We start from the raw sequence: 23,528 nt of genomic DNA, 5'->3' as shown, positions 1-23,528 counted from the left end.
TGCATGGAAGTGGAGATAAGATGTATAGATGATGAGGCAGATACAAATGTATAGATGTACATACAGGAAAAAAGTTCTAAAACATCGAGAAGCATGAGAATTCCTGTGGCACAGACAGTAAATCCAGAAGATGGAAAGATTGTTTTACACTAAGATTGGTGCCAGAAGTCTTAGTACAAAATACCATTTGTGCCCGCTTGTGTGAGGTTCTGAATGGCAAACTAAAAAATTTGGATTTTTTTCCTGGAGGTAGTGGGAAGTTATAACATGTAAAATCAAAAACTTCTCACTAGATGATATTGAATACTGAAAGTCGCTTAAGAAATTATACACACAATAAGCAAACATAAATATGTGTAAATATTTTTAAACTAAAAGAAACCTCTATGCTGTTGGTTACTATTGCCTGGCAATCATTTGGGCTTTGCTAACTATCCCAGCTCACTTAGACTGCCCCTGCCACCCTTCTCCCGTCACCAACCCCTCCAAAGCAGGGCAGCACGAGCCTTCCACGAGGCGCGCTCACAGCTGCCCAGCACAACAGAACCGCTTGGGTGTGAGGAGACAGAGCGTCAGGCAGGCGCAGAGCTAACCTTTCGTTAAGGGAGCCAATACCTTTTATAACAACACCATAAATGCAGCTTCCGGGGCTCCTGCTGAGGGCATGCAGTGGTCAGAGTCTCTGCATCTGTGGAAGCCCATCAGGTACTGACAGCTCCCCGCAGCCTAAATGCGGCATCCCCAGTCGGAGATTATTGTTACCACACTCAAGAGTCCTTCATAATATCATTGAAATCCTTTCCCCATCAGATGTCTGGGGGGACAGAGGTAGAGCAAGTCAAAGTCAGACTCCCATATGTAGATTCTCATATATATGTATAGAGAATAATAAAACCTTGTGAAAGAGTTTTATTAGCTCTTTGCCCACATTTGTAATCAGAAAATGCATCAACAATAAAAACAAGGCTATTGTTGCTGCTCAAGGATAAGGTGAGGAGAGCCTAAAATGGCGTACCACCAGTAAAAATGGAAAAGGAAGGACCAGAGCAGACCCAAGTGAGGAGGCATCGACAGGGCTATATAATGACGCATCCTGCATGACGCTGTACTTCTGATGTTATTCTATTAACGGTCTATAAGACAAGAAGTGAGAATTTTGTGAAAAATTGTTTGTGAAAGTCACACATGATTTAAATTATGAATGGTTTCATCAAGCCTGGGAATCTGGGAGGAAGGTGGCACCATAATTAAAATGTCAGCACCTCAAGTGGTTTAGATATTTTTTTAAATTGTATTTGGTTTTACATGTTTCCTGTAACAGTGAGCACAAATTCAAATGGTTGTGGGTGCCAGGAAGGTAAAGTAAATACATAAAGCTATTGCACAGAGGCCAACAGGAAATGGTGGGAACCATGGCCCGGACAGCTCCTGAGCCACCTCACCATTTAGCTCCCTCTCAGCTCGACGGCTATGGCCATGTGGGAATAAAGGCCCAAGGTTGCCAGTACTTACAGCATTTTATTTATGTTTGTAATTATTCAACTTAAAAAAAAAAAGCTGTTAAGCCCTTCATAACCTAGGAGAAAAGGACATTTGAAAGTCAATATCTAGCAGTTCTATAAGCGCCTAACAATGTCTAGGTATATAGCGCTGGAGCCTTGAGAAGGAGGATAGAATGAAATTTGCAGTTTTCAGTAATGGAAATGTTGGAAGGTTCAGCCATCTAAGATAAGAGAGGGCGGGGGTGGCAGGGGGATACAGGTCTTGCATATGGAGACCAAAATCTAGGGCACGGGAGGAAGAAAAGGAGTCAGCAAAGGTGAAAACAAAGGGTGGCCTATGATGTAGCAGCAGAATCAAGAGAGCAAAACTAGAATCATGGAAGCCAAGGCGGGAAATTCGGTAAGAGAATTATCAAGAGCATCAAATATTAAACCCAGGTCAATATTTGGGAATATTATTGCATTTAGGTAATGAAGTGTAAGTCTCCTGCATTTCCCTAAAATACATCCATATCTTTAAAAGATGGTCCCTCTGCAGTTGTTTTATATTTCTCTGTCTTCCACAAGTCCTAGGACGAGACGTAGCCATTTCATTGAATAAACAACCTTCTAAATCTACAAGGTGAAATGTGTGGCACCAGTATTCCAAGACAAATCAGTTCTTCGTATTATATTTTATTCCTATTTTCATATTATTGTAAATAAACATATATTGATGCCATACCAGAATGCCTTTTATTGTTTTTCTCATTTTATTTCCTTAAAAAAAATCATGGTGGCATTATTGATCTTTTCCACTTTTTGGAGAAGAAAGAGCCATTAGGATGAAATCTAGAGGAAGCCATTTCTCTTATTCCCAAGCTGCAGAATCTATGACTACTGCTCATCCTGAGGGATGGGTCTGACTATTTATTAGCCTCACAAGAGCCAATAAAGAGCTTCCAGGTAGAATCCGTTTCTGTATTTTATTTCTATTTCTCTATATATCTGAATTTCAAATACTCTCCTAGATAAGTAAAAGAAATGCAGGCTTTAGCTCTCTTGAGAATTTCTGATGTTCATCACACGATTTTGTTTTGTTTCATACCCCAGATTGGTTCCTACTTTGGCAGTGTTTTGACCACAATTGATGTTGATAAAGATTCTAATACTGACCTTCTTCTGGTTGGGGCTCCCATGTACATGGGAACGGAGAAAGAGGAACAAGGAAAAGTGTATGTGTATGCTCTGAACCAGGTAACGGTCACTCTGCCTTTGATAGAAATTCATGTATGCATTTCTTTCTTCTTCGTTTCTTTCAATTCCAAATAAATAATGCAGTTCTGATATTGCACTCACTTTGGAAAAAGGAGCAAAGAATCTTTCAGGGCCCCTTTACCATCACCAACTCCTCCATTTCTAAATGAATATTTTAGTATTATAATAAAGTAGTTCAAACCGTTAGATGTTTTCTGCTTGGAAATGTGAACCATCCTTTTTTAGCAGAATATATAGAATAAATATAAATATAAATCTCACTAAACTGCTAAATAAACCCATAGGGCAGCCATTCATGGCTCTGGCCTGGAGGTGTTGGGAACGTTAGTAGTTAAAACTGCGTCAGCTGTCCAAACAAAGCTGGGGAAGCGGAGAGACTGCGGAGAAGTGGATTTTAAGGCAGTGACATCACACGGTTACAGTAAACGACTTGGTCTTTGGAATACTTCCTTGGGCTGGAGTCAGGTTTTGTTTTCCACTCCTGACTTTTGACATCATTTGTTAGGTGAAATAATTCTTGAATTCTTCATCAGAAGAAAAGTCAGCATTTATCTATTTAGCTCTTTAAATTCTTAGAGTCTCTCCATATTAATAATTTCAATCATAAATTGTACATCTTTCTTCCTGTCATTTTGTTTGCTTCCTCCCATCAATTTCTTCAATCCTTGATGTTTTCCCTCTTTTGCTAGAATGTGTGTTCCTGTCCATTTTTACTAGTACTTTCTGACCTTTACTGAGTTAGGGGGTGGGGAGGAGGGTTGCTCTAGATAGCTTTGGAAAAACCTTACTTTTTGAATAGAGTAGATTTTTCTCTTTACCCTGTAGAGGAGACTGTATAGAGACTTTTCAAAAAAGCAAGTATTAGATGAAGGAAGAATAGCAACCTGAACTGAGGATTTAAAAATTCAGTTATTTGGCTTTAAAAGTATGCTGTGAGTTATATACTCACTTGATTACATTAAAAGAGAATCCATTAAAATCTTCAATGTGTCTTCTTCCCCACACTTCTACAATCTGGTCTTTAAAATCTTTAACTTTGCTGTCAGATAAGCACACTTTTTAAGAAATTTTACAAACTTTACTGTTGATGTACAAATGGTTTTAATAGCTCTGATTCAGTACGTCCTTAAAAATTTCACTGTGCTGTCGTAATGATAGAAATTCATAAGTATCTTGTTTATCTTTCTTCCAGACAAGGTTTGAATATCAAATGAGCCTGGAACCCATTAAGCAGACTTGTTGTTCATCTCTGAAGCACAATTCATGCACAAAAGAAAACAAAAATGAGCCATGTGGGGCTCGTTTTGGAACAGCTATTGCCGCTGTGAGAGACCTCAACCTTGATGGATTTGACGACATTGTGATAGGAGCGCCCCTGGAGAATGATCACGGGGGCGCCGCGTACATTTATCACGGGAGCGGCAAGAGTATACGGAAAGAGTACGCACAAGTAAGTCCGCCTGCTCTTCCCACCCGTCAGCGTGAAGTGGGTTCAGTGCTGGGCTTGCTTCTTGTCTTGCTTCATGAGTTATTTAATTTTCATCTTCTGACTCTATTGGAAAACTGGATTTAATTCCCTTTTAAGTTTTCTTTATAGAAGCATTATTGCATAATTTATCTATTTTTTTTCCTGTTGTTTTTTTTGCCATGGCTCCATGATCTGAGCTTTCAAAATGGTAAAAAACAAAACAAAAGAACACTTTATAATGACACTCTTTACCATTTGCAATGTGCCTGATCCTAAACAGAGGATACTACTTTCTTTTTATTTATTTTTTTAAAGTTTATTTATTTATTTTGGGAGAGAGAGAGAAAGAGAGACAGAGAGAGCAAGCAGCGGAGGGGCAGAGAACGGGCGAGACTCCGCAGGCCAGCAGGCCCTGCGCTGCCAGCATGGTGCCTGATGCACGGCTTAAACTCACGAACCGCGAGATCATGACCCGAGCTGAAACCAGGAGTTGGACACCCAACCAACTGAGCTACCCAGGCACCCCAGAGGGTGCCACTTTCTAAGTAAAAGAACAATAATGATACAATTTAGCCAATAAAAAAGATGAGATTATTGTTTTTATATTCAATATCCATGCTGTTATAATGAAATTGCATTACATTTATATTTATGAATTAAATTAGTATATTTTCATCAAATGAATTTGGGTTCCTAAAGGTTTATAATTTCCTCACAAGTAACCCCTCATGGAAAAAAAGCCTGAATAACTAAGATTAACCTATAGGGGATTTCTATTGTTACTGTTTTAAATTTATTATCAATTAATGGTTCTAATTCATAAATGTAATTTTTCCTACATGAGAAAAATATGAATTTACAGAAGAGTTTAAAGGAATTCTTCTAATGTAATTGTCTGTTTTTAAGTAACCGTAAGTAGTTAGACATTGAACTACTTATATAACATGAAAAGAAAATCAGGTCATCAATTATTTCTTTTTATATTTGATTGTTCTCTTCTTACCATAGTCAACAGAATTCTCAGAATCCATTCATGTATTGTGAAATTGTACTTAGTTTTTCATAAAGTCTTAATCTCATTAATGAAACAATAAAGTAAAGGGCATGTTTCAGTAACAACACTTCCATCCATTCAGTAAGTTGTTTCTCTCAAGAGTCTTCACGGTATTAGTTAACTGAAAACAGGCAGTATTAACCATGGGAATGTGATGGAATTAGAAATTACAGAAAGAGTTTCTTTCTTGTGTTCTACCACCTTATTCCTTCACTCTTACTCCTGAAAATCCAGAGAAATGGCATTTGCAGTAGAAAAAAAAAGAGGATATCTAAATCTTTAATAACAGGAAAAAATTATGTAAGAAATTTATTTCGTAAAATGGTCGTTAACTCAAGATGCAGCTTTAAAGAACCACAAGAAAAACTATTAGGGTCAAGTTTGCTTAATTATTGGCAAACCACTTTTCCAAGGATAGGTGAGAATGTGCTCACTTGTTTCCATGGTAACCAGAGGTGCTGCTTGTGTGGGGGATAATCCAGCATCAAACTGAATGAACTCCTCCAGAACCAGTGAGGCTAACATCTCCTGATTCGTTTGCTGAAAAAATAAGGAAATACTTCCCAGTGAGCCACAAACGTTTAAGCACGAAAAATGTTTCTATTGGTTTCCCTTGTTTGGCTTCTTAACTTACGGTTTGTAAATGAAAAACAAGAAGATAAGAAGACCCCCAAGTTTAGAGAGGGCCTATCAGTCCTTTATCCTTGCTTTCAGTTTTATTAAGATATTATCAGCTTAGGGGCACCTGGGTGGTTGGGCATCCAACTCTCGATTTCAGCTCAGGTCATGACTCCAGGGTTGTGGGATCAAGCCCCACATCAGGCTCCACCCTTCCTCTCTCTCTCTCTCCCTCTCTTTAAAATTAAAAACATATATGTTATTAGCTTGAACCAAAGCTAAACCAGGAAGTACAAATTTTAAACGCAGTATGTATGGGTGTATACAGTGTGCACTAATCAATCTCCAAGAACTCCATATTCATTTGTGCCTATTGATTTTATAGTGCCCTTGACTTTTGCAAAGAAGATCATGTATTAGAAAATGTATCTGATGGAATTTGCTATTTATACCTAGCTCCCAAATTCACTGAACCCCGAACTGCCCCCTAGGACAAACTTTTATTCTCCCCCTTGCTTTTATGTATTTTCAAGGTTCCAGTATCTTTAAATACCTCTGTGTTATGGGACTGAGTGGAAACTAGAAGGGAAGAGCCAGTTACTCGCAAATATTTTCCTTGAGCATGGGACAAGATGACGTTATATAATTTCCCCCCCTCTCTGGTGTCAGTAACCCTGGAATTCTTTTGTCTGTACTATAAAAAGAATAACTTTTGGTAACATCTGAGTAATTCATCTTGTCTCCACATGAGGGGCTTTTGGTAGTTTTCCAAAAGATCTTTAATTTAATATTTTGTTAACCCATCCAAGTTCTCAGATTTATTTAAAACTGTTTTCCAAGACACTCTTCTGGCATTAAAATTCTTTGTTGGTACTTTCACAGCATATTCCGTCACGTGGAGATGGCAAGAAACTGAAATTTTTTGGCCAGTCTATCCATGGAGAAATGGATTTAAATGGGGATGGTCTGACTGATGTAACTATTGGGGGCCTTGGTGGTGCTGCCCTCTTCTGGTATGTATTTTAATAACACCCTATTAATCTGATAACATTCCACAAATAGTTCCAGAGCTCAGAGTATGATTGGAGCTCATGCAATACCAAATTTCTATTTCCCTTTATGCTCTGTTATTTAGATAAAAGTTATGTAGTTCAAGAAGCTGGAGAAGTCAATAGATCTGAAAAATAAAGAAACCGTATTAAAGAAACAAGTACAATCAACCCTTAATTTGGGGTATCTATTATGTGCTGGGCACTAAGGTAGGTATTCTATTTTAGGGGACAGCATAAGGGAGAAAGAAGGACTCATAGAGAATTATATAAATAAGAAAACATCCCTACCTTTGAGTTGTTCACAGACTTTTATGGGTAATTGATACTTTATTCTTCATTTACCTAATACATGTAATTAGACAATTGTACATCATTGTCTGTATGCACATTGTTGGTCAAGCATAGAAGCATCAATAATATCTCTACTCAGCCTTTAAAATGTCTACATCCTCAAATTAATTTCAGTTCATTATAAAATTCTAGTCAATGGTCAGATATTTATATTAATATCATTTTACTTATTAACTTATTCATTAATAAATTATTAGCCAATGACATTACTAACCCCACTTTTTACTACTTAAAAAGCACAATTTCAAAATGGGTTCGTTTGGGGAGAAAAGTGACCAAAACATCAAGGATACTCTTAATATAAATTTCATGTGATAATTTTTTTTAATGTTTCAAATTTCATTGAGAAATATAATTAGGGGCACCTGGGTGGCTCAGTCGGTTAAGCGTCTGACTTTGGCTCAGGTCATGATCTCATGGTTCGTGGGTTCGAGCCCCACGATGGGCTCTGTGCTGACAGCTAGCTCAGAGCCTGGAGCCTGTTTCAGATTCTGTATCTCCCTCTCTCTCTGACCCTCCCCTGCTCATGCTGTCTCTCAAAAATAAATAAAAAACAGAAAAATAAATTTAAAATTTTTTTAAAAAATACATATATATATATAAAATTAAAAGGGCCCCTTCATGGCTCAGTTAGTTAAGGGTCTCTTTTTGTTTGTTTGTTTGTTTGTTTATTTATTTTTGAGAGAGTAACAGAGTGCAAGCAGGAGAGGGGCAGAGAGAGAGACACACACACACACAGAATCTGAAGCAGACACCAGGCTGCTCAAACTCACCGACAGCAAGATCATGACCTGAGCCACAATTGGATGATTAACCGACTGACCTTAAGAGTCTGACTCTTAATCTCAGCTTGGGTCATGATCTCATGGTTTGTGAGTTCAAGTCCCACATCAGGCTCTGTGCTGATGGCATGGTGCCTTCTTGGGATTCTGTCTCTCCTCTCTTCCCCTCTCCCATGCTTGTGGCTCTCTCTCTCAAAACTTTAAAACAGGAAATTAAAAATACATATAATGAAAATATTTATTATAAAAAATATATTTATGCCATGTGCTTTGATAGCAAGTCCACATATTGATTCTTCCAAATCAATCATTGGTTTAAAGTAATTTAGATGGAAACAAATCTCAGTGGTCTTATTCCCCAAAAAAAATTATCTAGAAAAGTAGTAAAGACAGAGACCTGAAACTAGATGACTTTGTCATAATACAAAATATTTGCAATTATAATTACAATTCATAGCATTGGAGTAGCATCATATAGTGACAGATGATAATTGTATTTATTGTAGTGAGCATAAGTTGATGAATATAATTGTTGAATCATATGTTATGCACCTGAAACTAATATAATATTATATGTCAAATATAGTTGAACCAAAAAATTAAAAAAAAATAAAAGTTTTAAAAAGAGATACTGTTTAAGAACTAATAGCCAACTACAAATTGCAGATTAAATGGTACACAGCTAAAAGCTATTATGTTAAGAAGTGTTTTAACTGTACAGCGCGGAGGAAAGAAAACTGTAAGGTGAAGCCTAGGCAAGGGGAGTGCTGGGCAGCAAGTAGCGGCGGCTTTGGGGAGGGCACCCCCAGAACCAAGGAAATCGCCAGGGTCAGCAACAAAGGGTACATTTAGTTTCTGTATGAACTGGTAATCCTGAATTCATTTATTATGATAACCTTAACTCAAAAATATTTATTGTATTCACTCTCATAATAAATATACATATATACAATAAGGGAAATGTTTACTCTCCAGTTTTGTTTCAAAGGCTTCTTACAAAGCTCTGAAGACTTATTTATGGCCTCTTTGGCTGCCGGTCAATGGTTTATCAGTAATGGGCCAACATGACAGCGTTGGGCCCCTGTGAATGCCCAGCAGAATGGACCGAACAGCACACAGGGACACAAAGACAAGACTTACAAGGCTGAAGGAGGGATTGAGAGTGGACAGAGATGGCGGGCGGTAAACAGAGGCCCGCCAGCAGTCAGGGGCGTCCAGGAACAGAGAGTGAGAGTCCTGTCAGGCGGAATAGGCTGCACCAGAACCCCTTTAAAACCCTGGTCAGGGCAGAGAGATGTGCAGTGGGGAGCCTCATTCCTGGAGCATCCGAACCGCTATGCGGGAAATCAGACCTGCTCATCCCTTGCTGGTGGAGAAGTAAACTGCTTAACACACATTAGACAGGCCTTGCCAGTAAGTGCTAGAAAGCCTTAAAATATTTACTTTTTAACACAGAATTTACTTCCTAAAAATTTGTAAATATCTAATCTATGTCTAAGATACACAATCTTTAGAGTCATCACAGCACTGTGTTAACAAGTTTTTGAAAAAACTAATACAGGAACGCCTGAGTGGCTCTGCTGGCTCAGCGTCCGATCTCAGCCCCGGTCATGATCTCGCTCTTGGTGGGCTTGAGCCCCGCATCGGGCTCTGGGCTGACCGCTCAGCGCCTGGAGCCTGCTTCTAATTCTGTCTCCTTCTCTCTCTGCCCCTTCCCTGCTCATGCTGTTTCTCCTCTCTCTCTCTTTCTCTCTCAAAAATAAAAATAAACATTAAAAAATTTTAACAAAAAACAAATTAACACAAATGTTCAATAAGAAAGGATTCAATAAATGGATTATAATACATTTATATGCTGGCATAGTATATTGCCATTAAAAATAATGTTCCCAGAAAAATGCAAATATTAGAAGGCTATTCATTATATTATGATAGGTTCAAAAGTAGTTATGGATACATATGTATGTGCATGTGTGTGTATCTCTCTCTCTTTCTCATATACTGACACATATCCTTATCTGTAGATAATACATTCTTCTGCAGAGAACAAAAGCATATCAAATGTTAATGGCGGTTAGTGCTGAGTAGTAAAATTACAAGTGATTTCTGTTTTCTTTGTTTCCTGTTTTATGTTTCCTGTGTTCTTTGGGTAAAATGTTTTAAAAGAAAAATATCTAGGTGTTTTTTAATCCAAAAGCAAATGAGGGACCTATATATTCACAAGTTACCTAGCTACAGGACCTGTACTTGTCTGTACAAGTTTTGCAGTACACAAAAGTTGTCCAGGGGGCTTCGGACTCTTTCCAGATTGGGAGCAAACTTGAAAAACTCCAAAAATATGGTTTTGGTTCTGAAGTTGCATCTGAGCATTTGGTTCCATCTTTTTTTTCCACCCCAGGAAAACTGATTTTTTGGCTTGTGAACTGCAAGGAATGAAAAATAGTTTTCCTTCCACCTTCTAAGTTTGTGACTGAGACCCTTGTTGTAAAAGATTAACAAGAGAAAACAAGCAGCTTTATTAATGTGTAGCTCCCATGTACACACGGGAGGTGCCCAGAGGAAAATGAGTAATTCCTTGAGGTGGTTTAGAATTCAGACTTAAATAACATTTTATTTATTTGTTTAAGTCTATTTATTTATTTTGAGAGAGAGTGTGTGTGCAGGAGGGGCAGAGAGATAAAGAGAGAGACAGAATCCCAAGCAGGCTCTGCACTGTCAGTGCTGAGCCCTGCGTGGGACTTGAACACATGAACCGTTAGATCATGACCTGAGCCAAAATCAAGAGTCGGACACTTAACCGACTGAGCCACCCACACAACCCAGGCTTAGGCACCATTTTAACAGAGACAAGGGAGAAGATATGTAGGCCTCTACGGGAAAAGTAAATAATTTTTAAGAAAGATGAATGGGCCTTGGAAAGAATAGATGGGTGATATGATGATAGTTTGTGATGAAGCGCATCTCAGTATAGTGTCTCTCCTCCTGTGTAAAAGTCAGTCCTCTCTGGTTGATTGAGTTCCTTTGGAGTGTCTGTCTTTAGGTAGAAGGAAAGTTCAAAGAAAGCCTCTTCGTGTATTTACTGGTTTTCAGGTGCATACAGCTCAAAACAATCAATATACTGAAGTGATATGTTTTGGGGTAACATGTCCCGAACTCCTGTAGTCACATTGGGGTGGCATATTCTCCTACCATTTAGAACCAAAAGTTGAAGATCGTTTCAAAACATCCTGGGTGTCCTCAGAACATCACATACCTTCTCTTATGTATCAAAAACTCGCCAAAGAAATGGGAGTGTCCAGAGGCCAACTGTACACAAAGAAGAATCCCCACCAGTGCATTCACACTGCATTGTCATAATGATGCCATTCATGAAATGTGACAGTAGGTGAGCGGTCATCACCGTTTATGTTCATGTAGGTCCCGAGACGTGGCTGTGGTTAAGGTGACCATGAATTTTGAACCCAACAAAGTGAACATCCAAAAGAAAAACTGCCATATGGAAGGAAAGGAAACAGTATGCATAAATGCTACAGTGTGTTTTGATGTGAAATTGAAGTCCAAAGAAGACACAGTTTACACAGCTGGTGAGTACAATATGTATACCAAGCACTTTGGGGCTGGAGGACAATACATTTGCTCCCACATGAGGAAATCCACTAAGATACCATATTTCCCCAGTGATAGGGATCTGCATATCACCTCTGCCCCTCTGAACATACTGAACCTTGAAAAAAAAATCTACTGAAGAAAGAATTTGTTATGGAACCCAGTAAATTCTGGAACAGAAACCGTATGCTTATATGCAATGACCATAACAGTCCATAGTTCTCCCTGACTCTCCCCTTTACCACAAACAGCCAGGTACTAAAAATAATAATAATAATAATAATAATAATAATAATAATAATACAAGTTCAGAGATTAAAGTTTGGAAATTGGGCTTCAAAGGAGCCCAGTTTTCCTTCCTGTGGGTTTTCACAAACCCTCTCTTCTTCCTTTTCCTTTGGTAAAACTGGTACTGTAGGACCTGAATGCTTTGCCGTCTCCACCTGCCTGATATCTCTTTGCTTTACTCAGTAGGTGACCCTGGCCTTTGAGAATCAGACACACTCCATGTGTGAGTTCTCAGGCTTAACCTGGGAAGCTCCTCCCCCCTACATGCCTACTTCCTAAGGTGGTTTTTTTAAAGATACTAAAACATGTTAGAGTCAAAAGTGTGGAGCCCATAGGCTGCAAAAGAGTAGTTTACAAACCAAAGGTAAGTGGAATATGAAAAATCATTAATCCTTAAAATCTATTTTTCTTAGTTTACTCTCCATGGGCATAATTATGCTCTGCAATAGTCCTCCGATTAGAAGATAATAATTAAAGGACTGTAAAATAATGATTTGCATTTTCATATACATTATTTCTGTCTCATTTAATTTCTATACAGTAACTAAGGGTTCAAAGAAGTAGGATTCTTGCCTTTCTAGAAAGTGTAAGGTTTAACTTGTTTTTTATTTTGGTATGCTTATTTTATTAAACTTAGTTAGTAAATTTATTATGTGCTTTGAACATAGTCTAAAATGACCTTTTCATAAAATAGGTAAAAATTCATAAGTGTATTTTTGTGTGACTTATGAAATATAATCAGTATTCTAAGCAGAGCTTCAACATTACTAAAGTAAAAATAAGTAATAATTTAAGTGAAAACCCAATAAACACATGCAAGGTCAGAAAATTAATTGATATGTAGGTGTACATGTGTATACATATACATTATAAAATAAGTGTGATTAAACTTTAAAGGCATAGTGAACTCAGAAGGTGGTTCTGTAGAGTTCCTGAAGATTATCTTCATGACTGAGGTACCATTACACTCCAGTAATGGGTAAGCTGAATAATAGAAACTTTTTGTTGACTGATTGCTCACGAGGTTTTTCTATAATGCTAACTTAATGAACTGGACAGTACGAAAGTTACCTCAAGTTTCTGTCATTTTCTTTTCCAGATTTGCAGTACCGTGTCACACTAGATTCACTACGACAGATATCACGAAGTTTTTTCTCTGGAATTCAAGAAAGGAAGATTCAAAGAAACATCATAGTTCGACAATCAGAATGCACTAGGCTTTCCTTCTACATGTTGGCAAGTAAATCATACGTTATAGCTGCTTTATTCCAAACCAGAATAAAGCACAGATGTCTTATTTCAAGTCAGCCTTCTTATTTTGTGTCAAAGTGGACATCGCAAAGTAAACTTCATTTTGTTTGGTCACTTTTATCAGAAATCACAGACCTGATCTTCTCATTTCCAAATGCATTTCATAAAACTATCTTTCATCTTCCCTGTGTGTATGTTATCAGATATCCATATATTATGGAATAGTAAAAGGCACAGTGCACTGGTTGGAAAGAGACCCTCTGCCTTCATTCACTTACTCATTTCTTATATTTATTCATTTATACTTGAAGACATCATTTAACTTTTGTGGGCCTCATCGGCCAAATGTAGGCAAGTGGCTATATGCCGTGAGGCAAAAGCGTTGGGTCATATACTGTCCTGGGTCCCTTCTTGTCCACAGAACTATGTATGTTGCTCTTTGGCTTTAAATTGAAGAGGGGGAAATCTGGTATTCTTTATTATCCACAGGCTTTGTGCGACCTAAGTCTCTTTCTACTACAGTGACGAGGGTGCCATGGAAAGCAAATTCTTAATCTCCAGAGATGGCTAGGAAGCCAGTTTGAACCATTTAAAATGCATTTTGTTGAGTCACTGTGTAAGTGAGGAACATTTTCAATAAGGGCAGGAATTTCTTAAACATTTTCTTATAATGTACATGACACAGAGAGAGAGAGAGAGAGAAGAATGAATATAATGAGAAAACACTGATTTTAGTGGACTAAGAGACTTGGAACTTGCACATGATCTTGGAATTTTTAAGGAAACAGGCCAATTTTCTCCCACCTCTGACTTATTTCTGTATTCTTGATGTGTTCATATTCTATATTTTAAAAATATTATAGTTGGGGTAGGGAAGTGGCAGAAAGCGTGTCCTGCTGTGTTCTGAACTTCTCCTCAGTGATTTTCAAGTTAATATTCCGCACGACATTCATTAAAATTAACTTATCTGTCAACACTGAGATCAATCTATAATCAAAAAACAGTTGGAGTTATCCTCCTATTTATTTCATCAGAACTGAATGTTTAGGAGTTAGAACTTGTGTAAAATCCAAAAGGGCATGAAACCGGATGTGGTACCACCTCCAACCTGCTAGAAGTCACTGTAGTCTAGGTTTGTCCAAAATTTAGAATCTAGCGAGGTCTCTGCACTTAGTATGAACCAATTTCAAAATTTCCAAAATCCTTTTGGATTTTAATGGATACTTCACCATTTATTCTGGAGTTGGCCAGGATGCAATTTATATCAAGGCTTCGACAAATTCCAAGTGATTTTCACCCAGTTGTTTAGTCTCTTAGAGGCCCAGGTTTTCAAATACAAAAGAATGACTATAATAGTTATTCATCTTGGAGGATGTTGAAATACTTTTTGATAATGTCTATAAGGTTCATGATTATGGACATGCCATAAATGATGGCCATGACTGATGATAGTATAAAACAATACTGATCGCATCCATACTACTCACATATCACTTTACATTATGAAGTTCTTACAACCCAGGGTGTACATTATACTAATGAAATTCAACTCAATTTAAATAAAGTTTGCTCTTTTGAAGTTGGGAGACTTTTCTAAAAGTATTACATGGCAGTTTTTAGCTCTAGGTCTCAAGAGAAAAGATATTGTTATGCAGACAGCCCAGAGTAATATATCCTGACATGGCAAAGTACAACACACCCCATCACTCCACCGGGGCTCCCTAAGAAGCTAGAGGTGAGCCAACTTGTCGTCTTCTGAAGCCTCTGCATTCCACCAGTGTCCCTTGTCAAGGCAGAAGGCCATCTCTCTCCAGTGAAGCAAAAGCCTGATGAGATAATATGCCAGATCAGGTGCACAAGAATGTTCCAGCTTAGCATGACTCACAGGGGCAAGAAGAAGGAAGCCATGACAAGGTCAGAACATCCAGTAAATATGATACCAATGATAAAATATTTACTTTCAACCTGCAGGACAAGCATGACTTTCGGGACTCTGTGAGGATAACTTTGGATTTCAATCTTACCAGTCCAGAAAACGGGCCTGTTCTTGATGATTCCCTACCAAATTCAGTACATGAATATGTAAGTCAGGTTTTTTTTATTCAGAATACTGATATGTGAACATACTTGGCGGGGGGGACCTGTAACATATAGACACACACACACACACACAACCCTAAATCAATTTTTTTCCAAAAACATGAGACTCTTCTAGACTTTTCTTAAATCTCCTACTTCCTATTGTTGGAGCTTAAGGGAATTTATAAATAGCACCTATTTTTACCTCTTCTGAATTTAGGACCAATAGAAGGAGACATGGGGTGGCCTACTGGAACTCCCTTTGTGACCAGTGGACCCTGGGGGGCAGGACATGGGTTAGGTGTATTGGCTGTCCTCCTACTGAACAAGGCTTAGACCACAGAGCACCAAACATGATCAGCAGTGCTCATCAATCTCAGGCCTTTTTCATGGGGGTTCACCTCATAAAACTTGCAGAATGGAGATACAGAGCAAGAATGTATCGGGCACACTGCTGCTCCAAGAGCAGGAGATGGGAAGGGACTGAGCTGTTCCTCCTGCTCCTGCTTCCAAATTCTCAAAATCCAGTGTCCCACCCCTGAGAAAGAGTGAGTGAGCAAGCAGAAGCACCAGTGGAGGAAACATCAAGGATGGGGAATTAGTTCTCTTTCACTTTCCCTTTCTTTCTTTCAAATATATTTATTGGGTATTTTATATGGACCAGGCTTCAGAGCTTAGAGACCAACCTAGGAAACAATTATTAGGTCGGAAGTAAAGCATGTGCTCTAGAGGAGAACTTCATTGTTCTATGGGAACTTTTGGGGTTCCCATAGAGAGTCAGGGGTGCCCCCCTGAAATTGTGATATTTAAATGGAGATCTGAAGCATAGGAGGATCTTGGATCCTATTCAGAGGAGTGGAGGGAGCAATGTTTCATGCACAGGGATATGTGTAAAGGTCCTAAGGCATATAGGAACTAAACTCAACTCTCTAGAGTGGCTGAAGCTAAAGAGTAAGGGGGGAGGTGATGTGGGATGAGGTGGGAGGCCTAGGCAGGAACCAGATCATTCAGGACTTTGTGCCCCTGCACAGATGTTTTGAAGAGCAATGGAATGCTATGGATGGCTTTAATTGGTTCAGTGGTAGCACTGGATTTGTATTTTTTAAGGATTACTCCAGCTGCAATGTGGAGAATGATTGAAGGAAAATGATTGGAATTAAGGTGGGTGCAGGAGACTACTTAGGGAGCCATTGCATGAGTCCAGGGAGGAAATACACATGACTGGACTAGCGGTGGTGGTAATGGAGAGGCAAGAAGACAGTTGGAAGATACTTAGAACAGAAGCAGAATGGATAGCTCTTAATGAAGGTTTGGATAATGGGGTGGAACTTAATGAGAAGAGGAGTGAGGGAAAGCTCCTAGGTATGTGCCTTGGCCATTTTCTACCCTCTGAGCTCTGTTTCATTCCTAAGTGTTTGATTTTTTTCAATAGAAAATCTCACAATTGGAGTTGAGCATAAAGTGTTCTTTCATAGATTTAGGTCTTAGAGTACTTGACTTGATTTTCTTAAAACTGTTCTACTCTGGCAGACTAAAGCCAGTGAAAAACATCTGTGAAAACTGCCTTCTTTGAAGGACTAGAATTTATGTCCAGAAGTTTATTATTTTCCCTATAAACTATAGGAATAAATCTAAAATTCCTTACAATTTCCACAGTGGAATCTGTCCATGTTGTGAGCTGCTTAACTTAGTTTGGCAATCTGTCCTTTCTTCTCAGCAAGTTAATAATTACTTTTCAATCATGCTTAACTCAATTTCAATCTGTGACCATTTCAGATTCCCTTTGCCAAAGATTGTGGAAACAAGGAAAAATGTATCTCGGACGTCGCCCTGCAAGTATCCACCACAGCAAAGGGCCTACTTATCGTCAGGTCCCACAACGATAAGTTCAACGTTAGTCTCACCGTCAAAAACAAAAAGGACAGTGCCTATAACACCAGAACCACAGTGCATTATTCTCCAAACCTAATTTTTTCAGGAATTGAGGTAAACTTTTAGTTTTATATGTGTCTATTCTTATAATAATTATTTATTGAGCCTACTTTTCCTGCTACTGAACTAGTTGTTTTAGAAGAACTGATTTCGTTTTGAACTAACTGGGTTTAGAAGAACAGAAAGCATTTTGTACAAATTAGTACTCACTAATGGTGAAAGTGCCAAGTTTTTTTAAAGGTTTTGTTTTGATAGATTTATTTAGAGATCTGTGACTCCTCAGATTCAGTATGAGGAGAGGATGACTGTGACAGAGCAAAATCATATGTTTCATGGAGGCATAATCAGTGGAAACTGAGACTAAGTCAAGGAAAAATATCAAAGTAACCATCAAAGTAAAAACAGTTTAATAGAGGTACAAAGAGACTCATGCATGCTTGGAACAAAAAAAAAAAATGTTTACATAAAGAAACATCAAGATACGGTTTCTCATTTTATACCTGAAGTCCTTACGTTGTTAAGAGAGGTGTTAACTTGTAATGAATGTCTCTTTGTCGTGACAAATTTTTTTTATCTTGGCAATAACATAGCTGCATAAGATCCTATATCAGGAATAATGATGAGTACTTCCAAATTTGAACTTTTAATTCTAATCTCTGAATGAATTTCCTTTATTTAAAATTCTATGTGTATATGAATTAATAATACATGTGATTCATATTAAAAACCAATACTCTTATTAATATAATATCAAAACTCCATTGTCTAGTTTCTGTAAATTCAGACTGTCACTGGTATTTCTCTCCATTTATTAGGGTATCACTTAAGGACTTGATGACTAACAGAGGAATGGGAAAGAGGGGGAAGTGTTGGGGAGAGGGAGTGAGGCAAATCACGAGAGACTTCTGAATCCTGAGCACAGACTGAGGGCTGAAGAGGGAGGGGAGAAGGAGTAGGGGGGTGATGGTCATAAAGAGGGGCACTTGTGGGGAAGAGCACTGGGTGTTATATGGAAACCAACTTGGTAATAAAGTATATTTTTTAAAAAGTCCTTTATTACTACCACATATTTTAGATTCAGTAAAGAATGTTAATTATAAATCCAAATGTGCAAAGTGATGCTGGGAAAATATTACCACTGAATGTTTTCTGGAAGAGGGACTATATTAAAAATCATTGCCAGTTTTCTCTTCAACTGACTTCATGGCCTCGGTAGAGAGGTCTCTACTTCTTTTAACAATAACAATAGTAATAACAATGACAGTCTTTTCTTGAGACATATTATGTCCTAGACACTGTTCTCAGGGTCCCACTTAGTCAATCCCCATTAAGTAAATAGGTGTGGTACTACAGAGATTCTAGTACACTCTCTTTCTGCCATGTTTTAACCTTTCTGTAACTGCATTTCACAGTTGATACGTTTATTTAGCTGGCAACATTGTTTTCCTTCTTATCAGTAGACAAAATAATGGTGAGAGTCCCAGTGGCATTTTTGATTTGATGAAATAAAGTATGATTAGCTTCACCTGACAGAAAATCAGGCTCAGAGAAGTGAGGAGTCTTGGCGAGGAGAAAGCTAGCGGTGATGGAGTCACAATGTAAATCCTAGGAGTCACATCAGAGCTCACGTTCTTACCACCGTGCTGAATTCTTCTCATGAAAGCCGTTCACTGTGGGCTTCCATGCGTCAGTGTAGGATGTGTGGATTAATCACCGTGTGCAGCACATGCTGTCAGTGCTCCTATTTTACAGAGGAAAGTCTCGGCAAGATAAGATGTGATGTGCTTTGTCCCTCAGTCTCCCTTAACTTAAGTGATGTTTTCAGATTTTCTATGGATGGTGAGACAGCTGATCCCAGAATAATGTGACCCTCCCAGTTAAATTGAGGAACAAATCTTAGCAAGGCAGTGTCCAAGGCATACCTGGGGAAATTCTAGAAACAGTATTTCATCTGTGTGTCTGCTCTAATTCTGTTTACTCTTTCTTCAAAGGCTATCCAAAAAGACAGTTGTGAATCCAATCATAATCTCACATGTAAAGTTGGCTATCCCTTCCTGAGAAGAGGAGAAGAGGTAAGCAGATTATAAAACATATACATGGCAATTGGATATGAAAAATACTGTGCTCAAAGTTAAATATATAAATCCCTCTAATGGTATTTTAGCCTGATATAGATGAAGAAGTTTGAGTTTAAAATTTTGAGATATTGGAATCCAAAGTCAATTATGGCATGAGTCAAACTCAAACACTAAGTCAAAATTAAACATTTACACTTAATAATTTATCTGATAGTAGTAGACTTTTCTGGCCTATAGGAAAAAACAAATCTTGCAACCAGGCTGTTTTAGAACTTTGTATAGAAACACTTTTTTTCATGTCTCTTTTTTAATAATATACTTACTGAGATACAACTCACATGCCATAAAATTCACTAATTTAAAGAGTACGATTCCGTGTGTTTTTGTGCCATCACACAGTCAGTGTTAGAACATTTTCACATCCCGAAGAGAAACTCCGTACACCTTACCAGTTACTTGTCTTTATTCTCCAGTCCCTCCCCCAACCTCAGGCAGCCACTACCTACTTTCTTTATGATTTGCCTTTTCTGGACATTTCTTATAAATAGAATCATATTCTGTGGTCATTTGTGACTAGCTTTTTTCACTTAGCAATGTTTTCAAGGCTCATTCATGTGTCAGTAGTTCCTTTTCATTTCCAAATAATATTCCATTTGTGGATATATCATATTTTATTTAGTCACCTATCAGGTGATGGGCATTTGTGTTGTTTCCACTTTGGGGCTACTATGAATAATACTATGAATATTTGTGTACAGGTTTTGGTGTGGACATACGTTTTCAGTTCTCTTTGAGAAGAATTCCTGGGTTATATGATAACTATGTATAACATTTTGAGAAACTACAAAACCGTTTTCTAAAGTGACCACACCATTTTTCATTCCTACCAGCAGTGTATGTGTTCTCAAGATTGTTATTGCCTGTTTTTTTTTTTTTAAATTATAGCCATCGTAGTGGGTGTGAAGTAGTATCTCACTGTTGTTTTGGTCTGCATTCCCTTAATGGCTAATGATGTTGAGCATCTTTTCATGTGGTTACTGACCATGCCATGCATGTATCTTCTTTGGACAAACGTTTATTCAGATTCTTTACCTATATTTTAATTGGGATGTCCTTTTTTTTAAATTATTGAGTTATAAGAGCCCTTCATGTATTCTGCATTCAAGTCACATTTTAGATATATGATTTGCAAATTTTTTCTCCCATTCTGTTGTCTTTTCACTTTCTTTTTTTTAAATTTTTTTAATGTTTATTTATTTTTGAGAGACAGAGCAGGAGTGGGGGAGGGGCAGAGAGAGAAGGCTACACAGAATCCAAAGCAGGCTCCAGGCTCTGAGCTCTCAGCACAGAGCCCAACACGGGGCTCAGACCCATCAGCCATGAGATCATGACCTGAGCTGAAGTTAGACACTCAACCAACTGAGCCACCCAGGCGCCCCTCTTTTCACTTTCTTGATGGTATCTTTTGAAATACAAAAGTTTTTAACTTGATAAAGTCCAATTAATCTATTTATTCTTTTGTCACTTGTGCTTTGCTAACCCAAGATCATAAAGATTTACTCCTATGTTTCCTTCTAAGAGCTGTATAGTTTTAGCTCTTGCGTTTTGGTCTGTGAGCCATTTTGATGAACTTATGTGGATGGTGTAAGAAAGAGTCCAACTTCATTCTTTGTGTGTGTGGATTAAGTTGCCCCATACCACCTGTTGAGAAGGCTATTCATTCCCCCATTGACTTGTCTTAGAACTTTTATTGAAAGTCTGTTTATTTTTTGACTCAGTTGTATTCATTAATCTATGTCTATCTTTATGTCAGTACACACTATTTTTTTTGTTTAGTTTAGTTTTTATATTTTTTATTTTTATTTATCCTGAGAGAAAGAGGATCATCAGCAGAGAGACAGAGAGAGAGAGAGAGAGAGAGAGAGAGAGAGAGAGAGAGAGAGAGAGAGAATCCCAAGCAGGCTCTGTACTGTCAGCATGGAGCCTGACGTGGGGCTCAAACTCCCAAAGTGTGAGATCATGACCTGAGCCTAAATCAAGAGTCAGATACTCAACTTACTGAGCCACCCACATACCCCATTTTGTTTTGTTTTTGAATGTTTATTTATTCTGGGGGGTGGGGAGAGAGCAAGCATGTATGTGTGCGCACGAGTGGGAGAGCTGCAGAGAGAGAAGGAGACAGAGAATCCCAAGCAGGCTTTATGCTTAGCACGGAGTCCAGTGTGGGGCTGGATCTCACACCTGACCGTGAGATCATGTCCTGAGCCAAAATCAAGAGTCAGTCACTTAACTGACTCAACCATCCCACCCCAGCCCCCCTTTTAGTACACACTGTTTTTATTACAGTAACTTTTTTATAAGTGTTGAAACCTGATAATATGTCTTTTAGCTATGTTTTCTTTTTTAAAGCTGTTTTGCTCTTCCAGTCCCCTGTATTTTCATTTGGAATTTAGGGTCAGCTTGTCATTTTCTACAAAAAAAGACCAGGTAGGAGTTTGATAGGGATTACATTGAATCTGCAGATCAATTTGGGAAGTATTACCGTCTTAAAAATATTAAATCTTTGATCCATAACCATGGAATGTCTTTCTATTTATTCAGATCTTTAATTATATTTAAAAATGCTTTGGTTTTTCTCAGAATAAAAGTTTTGCATTTCCTTTGTTGAATATATTTCTAAGCATTTTATTCTTTTTAATGCTGTTTTGGATGAAATTCTTTTCTTAAATTTATCTTCAGATTGTTTATTGCTAATGTATAGAAATAAAAATGATTTTTGAATACAGATCTCTTATCCTGAAATCTTGCTGAAATTATTTATTAGTTCTAATAGTTCTTTAGAGGATTCCTTAGGATATTTTATGTATAAGATCATATCCTCTGCAAATAGAAGTGTTCCTTTTTCTTTTTCTTACCTAAATGCCCTCGCAGAACCTACAGTAGTAGTTAAACAGAAGTGAGGAGAGTGCTTTCATGTCTTTTTAAAGACAATATTTGTCTCCATGAAAAACAGAATAATTATCTCACTTAATGATAAACAACATATTTGCATATATCTTCATTGGAGGTTGCTTTTCAGTATGCATATTTGCTCCTCCATTCATATGGAGTTAATGAGGGAAATATTTAATCAAAATGATTGAGATAAGAAGATACTTTACTTATTTGACTTAGTCTTAAAAAAAAGAGAGAGAGAGAAATACTATCCCAAATATTTATTTCAACTTCCTCACATTATAATATTTTATAATATAAGCCTTCAAAATAGATCTTTTCATCTTTATCACACATCCTAAGAAGTTGATAAACATGAGTTGGACATCTGGAAATGGCACATATATAATGAAGTCATTTAGTGCTTCTTTTTGCAAATGAGAATTCAGAAAGGACTTTTCCCTTAACACATGTGGCATGGCTACTAGTGATTAAAGAAACTACAAATGACAGCAATTATCATTGAATTCAATAAATCGGTTTGGCTATGAAACTAACCAGATGTGCCAATTTACTTTTAGAATCTATTTATTCACTATCCCAAAGGAAATTTACTGTGAAATTGCATTTCTTCCTTATAAATTCATCAAGCATATATCATATTTGAAAAAATACACCCATAATTCCTCCATTTTTACATGGAAATAGTGAATGTCAACTCATGTCTACACTTTACCCTGAGCACTTTAACCATAGAATTATCTCCATTTCTTAAAGAATAATGACAAAGAAATAAACATGTCACATTTCAGCCATTTAGAGATATTAATTGCAATCTTAATTATTTCCCAACCATTTTTTTCTTTCTTTAGCAGTTCCTTGCTGTGTAGGGTAAAAGCTTAAATCAAAGTATCTCATGCTATCAGTAGAGAAATGGGAAGATAATATGCAAGTAATTTTTGCATGGGCTTTACACTTAAAATATACTTTGATTTCCATATTAGATTTATAGTTTAAGCATTTCAGAATCAGGTCAAAATGGAATAGGCAGCTTCTTTAGCCCCACTTCTCTGCTAGTATCTTCACTACTTCTGGAAATGTCAAGACTTATGTGTGCACACCAGTCAGGGGGCGAAGGAAAGGCAGGAGAAAGAGGAGCTCACTGAGAGACTCTGGCAGTTTGACCCTTTGTAAAATATTGTAGTTCCAGCCCAGCCAGTAAAGATCCATTGGAATTATGTTGCTATTTCAAAGCAAGAGAAAGCGGCAGAGTTGC

The 23,528-nt window shown here is 37.6% G+C and overlaps 1 protein-coding gene across 1 annotated transcript in view; it reads left to right on the top strand.

Annotated features, from left to right (window-relative positions):
* The window catches only part of ITGA1 (integrin subunit alpha 1), a 156,949-nt gene that overhangs the window by 108,176 nt on the left and 25,245 nt on the right, over window positions 1-23,528 (top strand). Inside the window, exons 13-20 of the mRNA XM_029941264.1 lie at window positions 2,595-2,738; window positions 3,952-4,209; window positions 6,782-6,912; window positions 11,502-11,668; window positions 13,078-13,214; window positions 15,201-15,311; window positions 17,085-17,294; window positions 19,232-19,312. Of these exons, the coding sequence (XP_029797124.1) occupies window positions 2,595-2,738; window positions 3,952-4,209; window positions 6,782-6,912; window positions 11,502-11,668; window positions 13,078-13,214; window positions 15,201-15,311; window positions 17,085-17,294; window positions 19,232-19,312 (1,239 nt within the window). The remainder of the gene's footprint in view (window positions 1-2,594; window positions 2,739-3,951; window positions 4,210-6,781; window positions 6,913-11,501; window positions 11,669-13,077; window positions 13,215-15,200; window positions 15,312-17,084; window positions 17,295-19,231; window positions 19,313-23,528) is intronic.

This window comes from Suricata suricatta, chromosome 6, assembly GCF_006229205.1.
Source record: "Suricata suricatta isolate VVHF042 chromosome 6, meerkat_22Aug2017_6uvM2_HiC, whole genome shotgun sequence".
Lineage (NCBI taxonomy): Eukaryota > Metazoa > Chordata > Mammalia > Carnivora > Herpestidae > Suricata > Suricata suricatta.
Note: the sequence above shows the minus strand (reverse complement) of the source record. Positions and strands in the feature narration are given on the sequence as shown.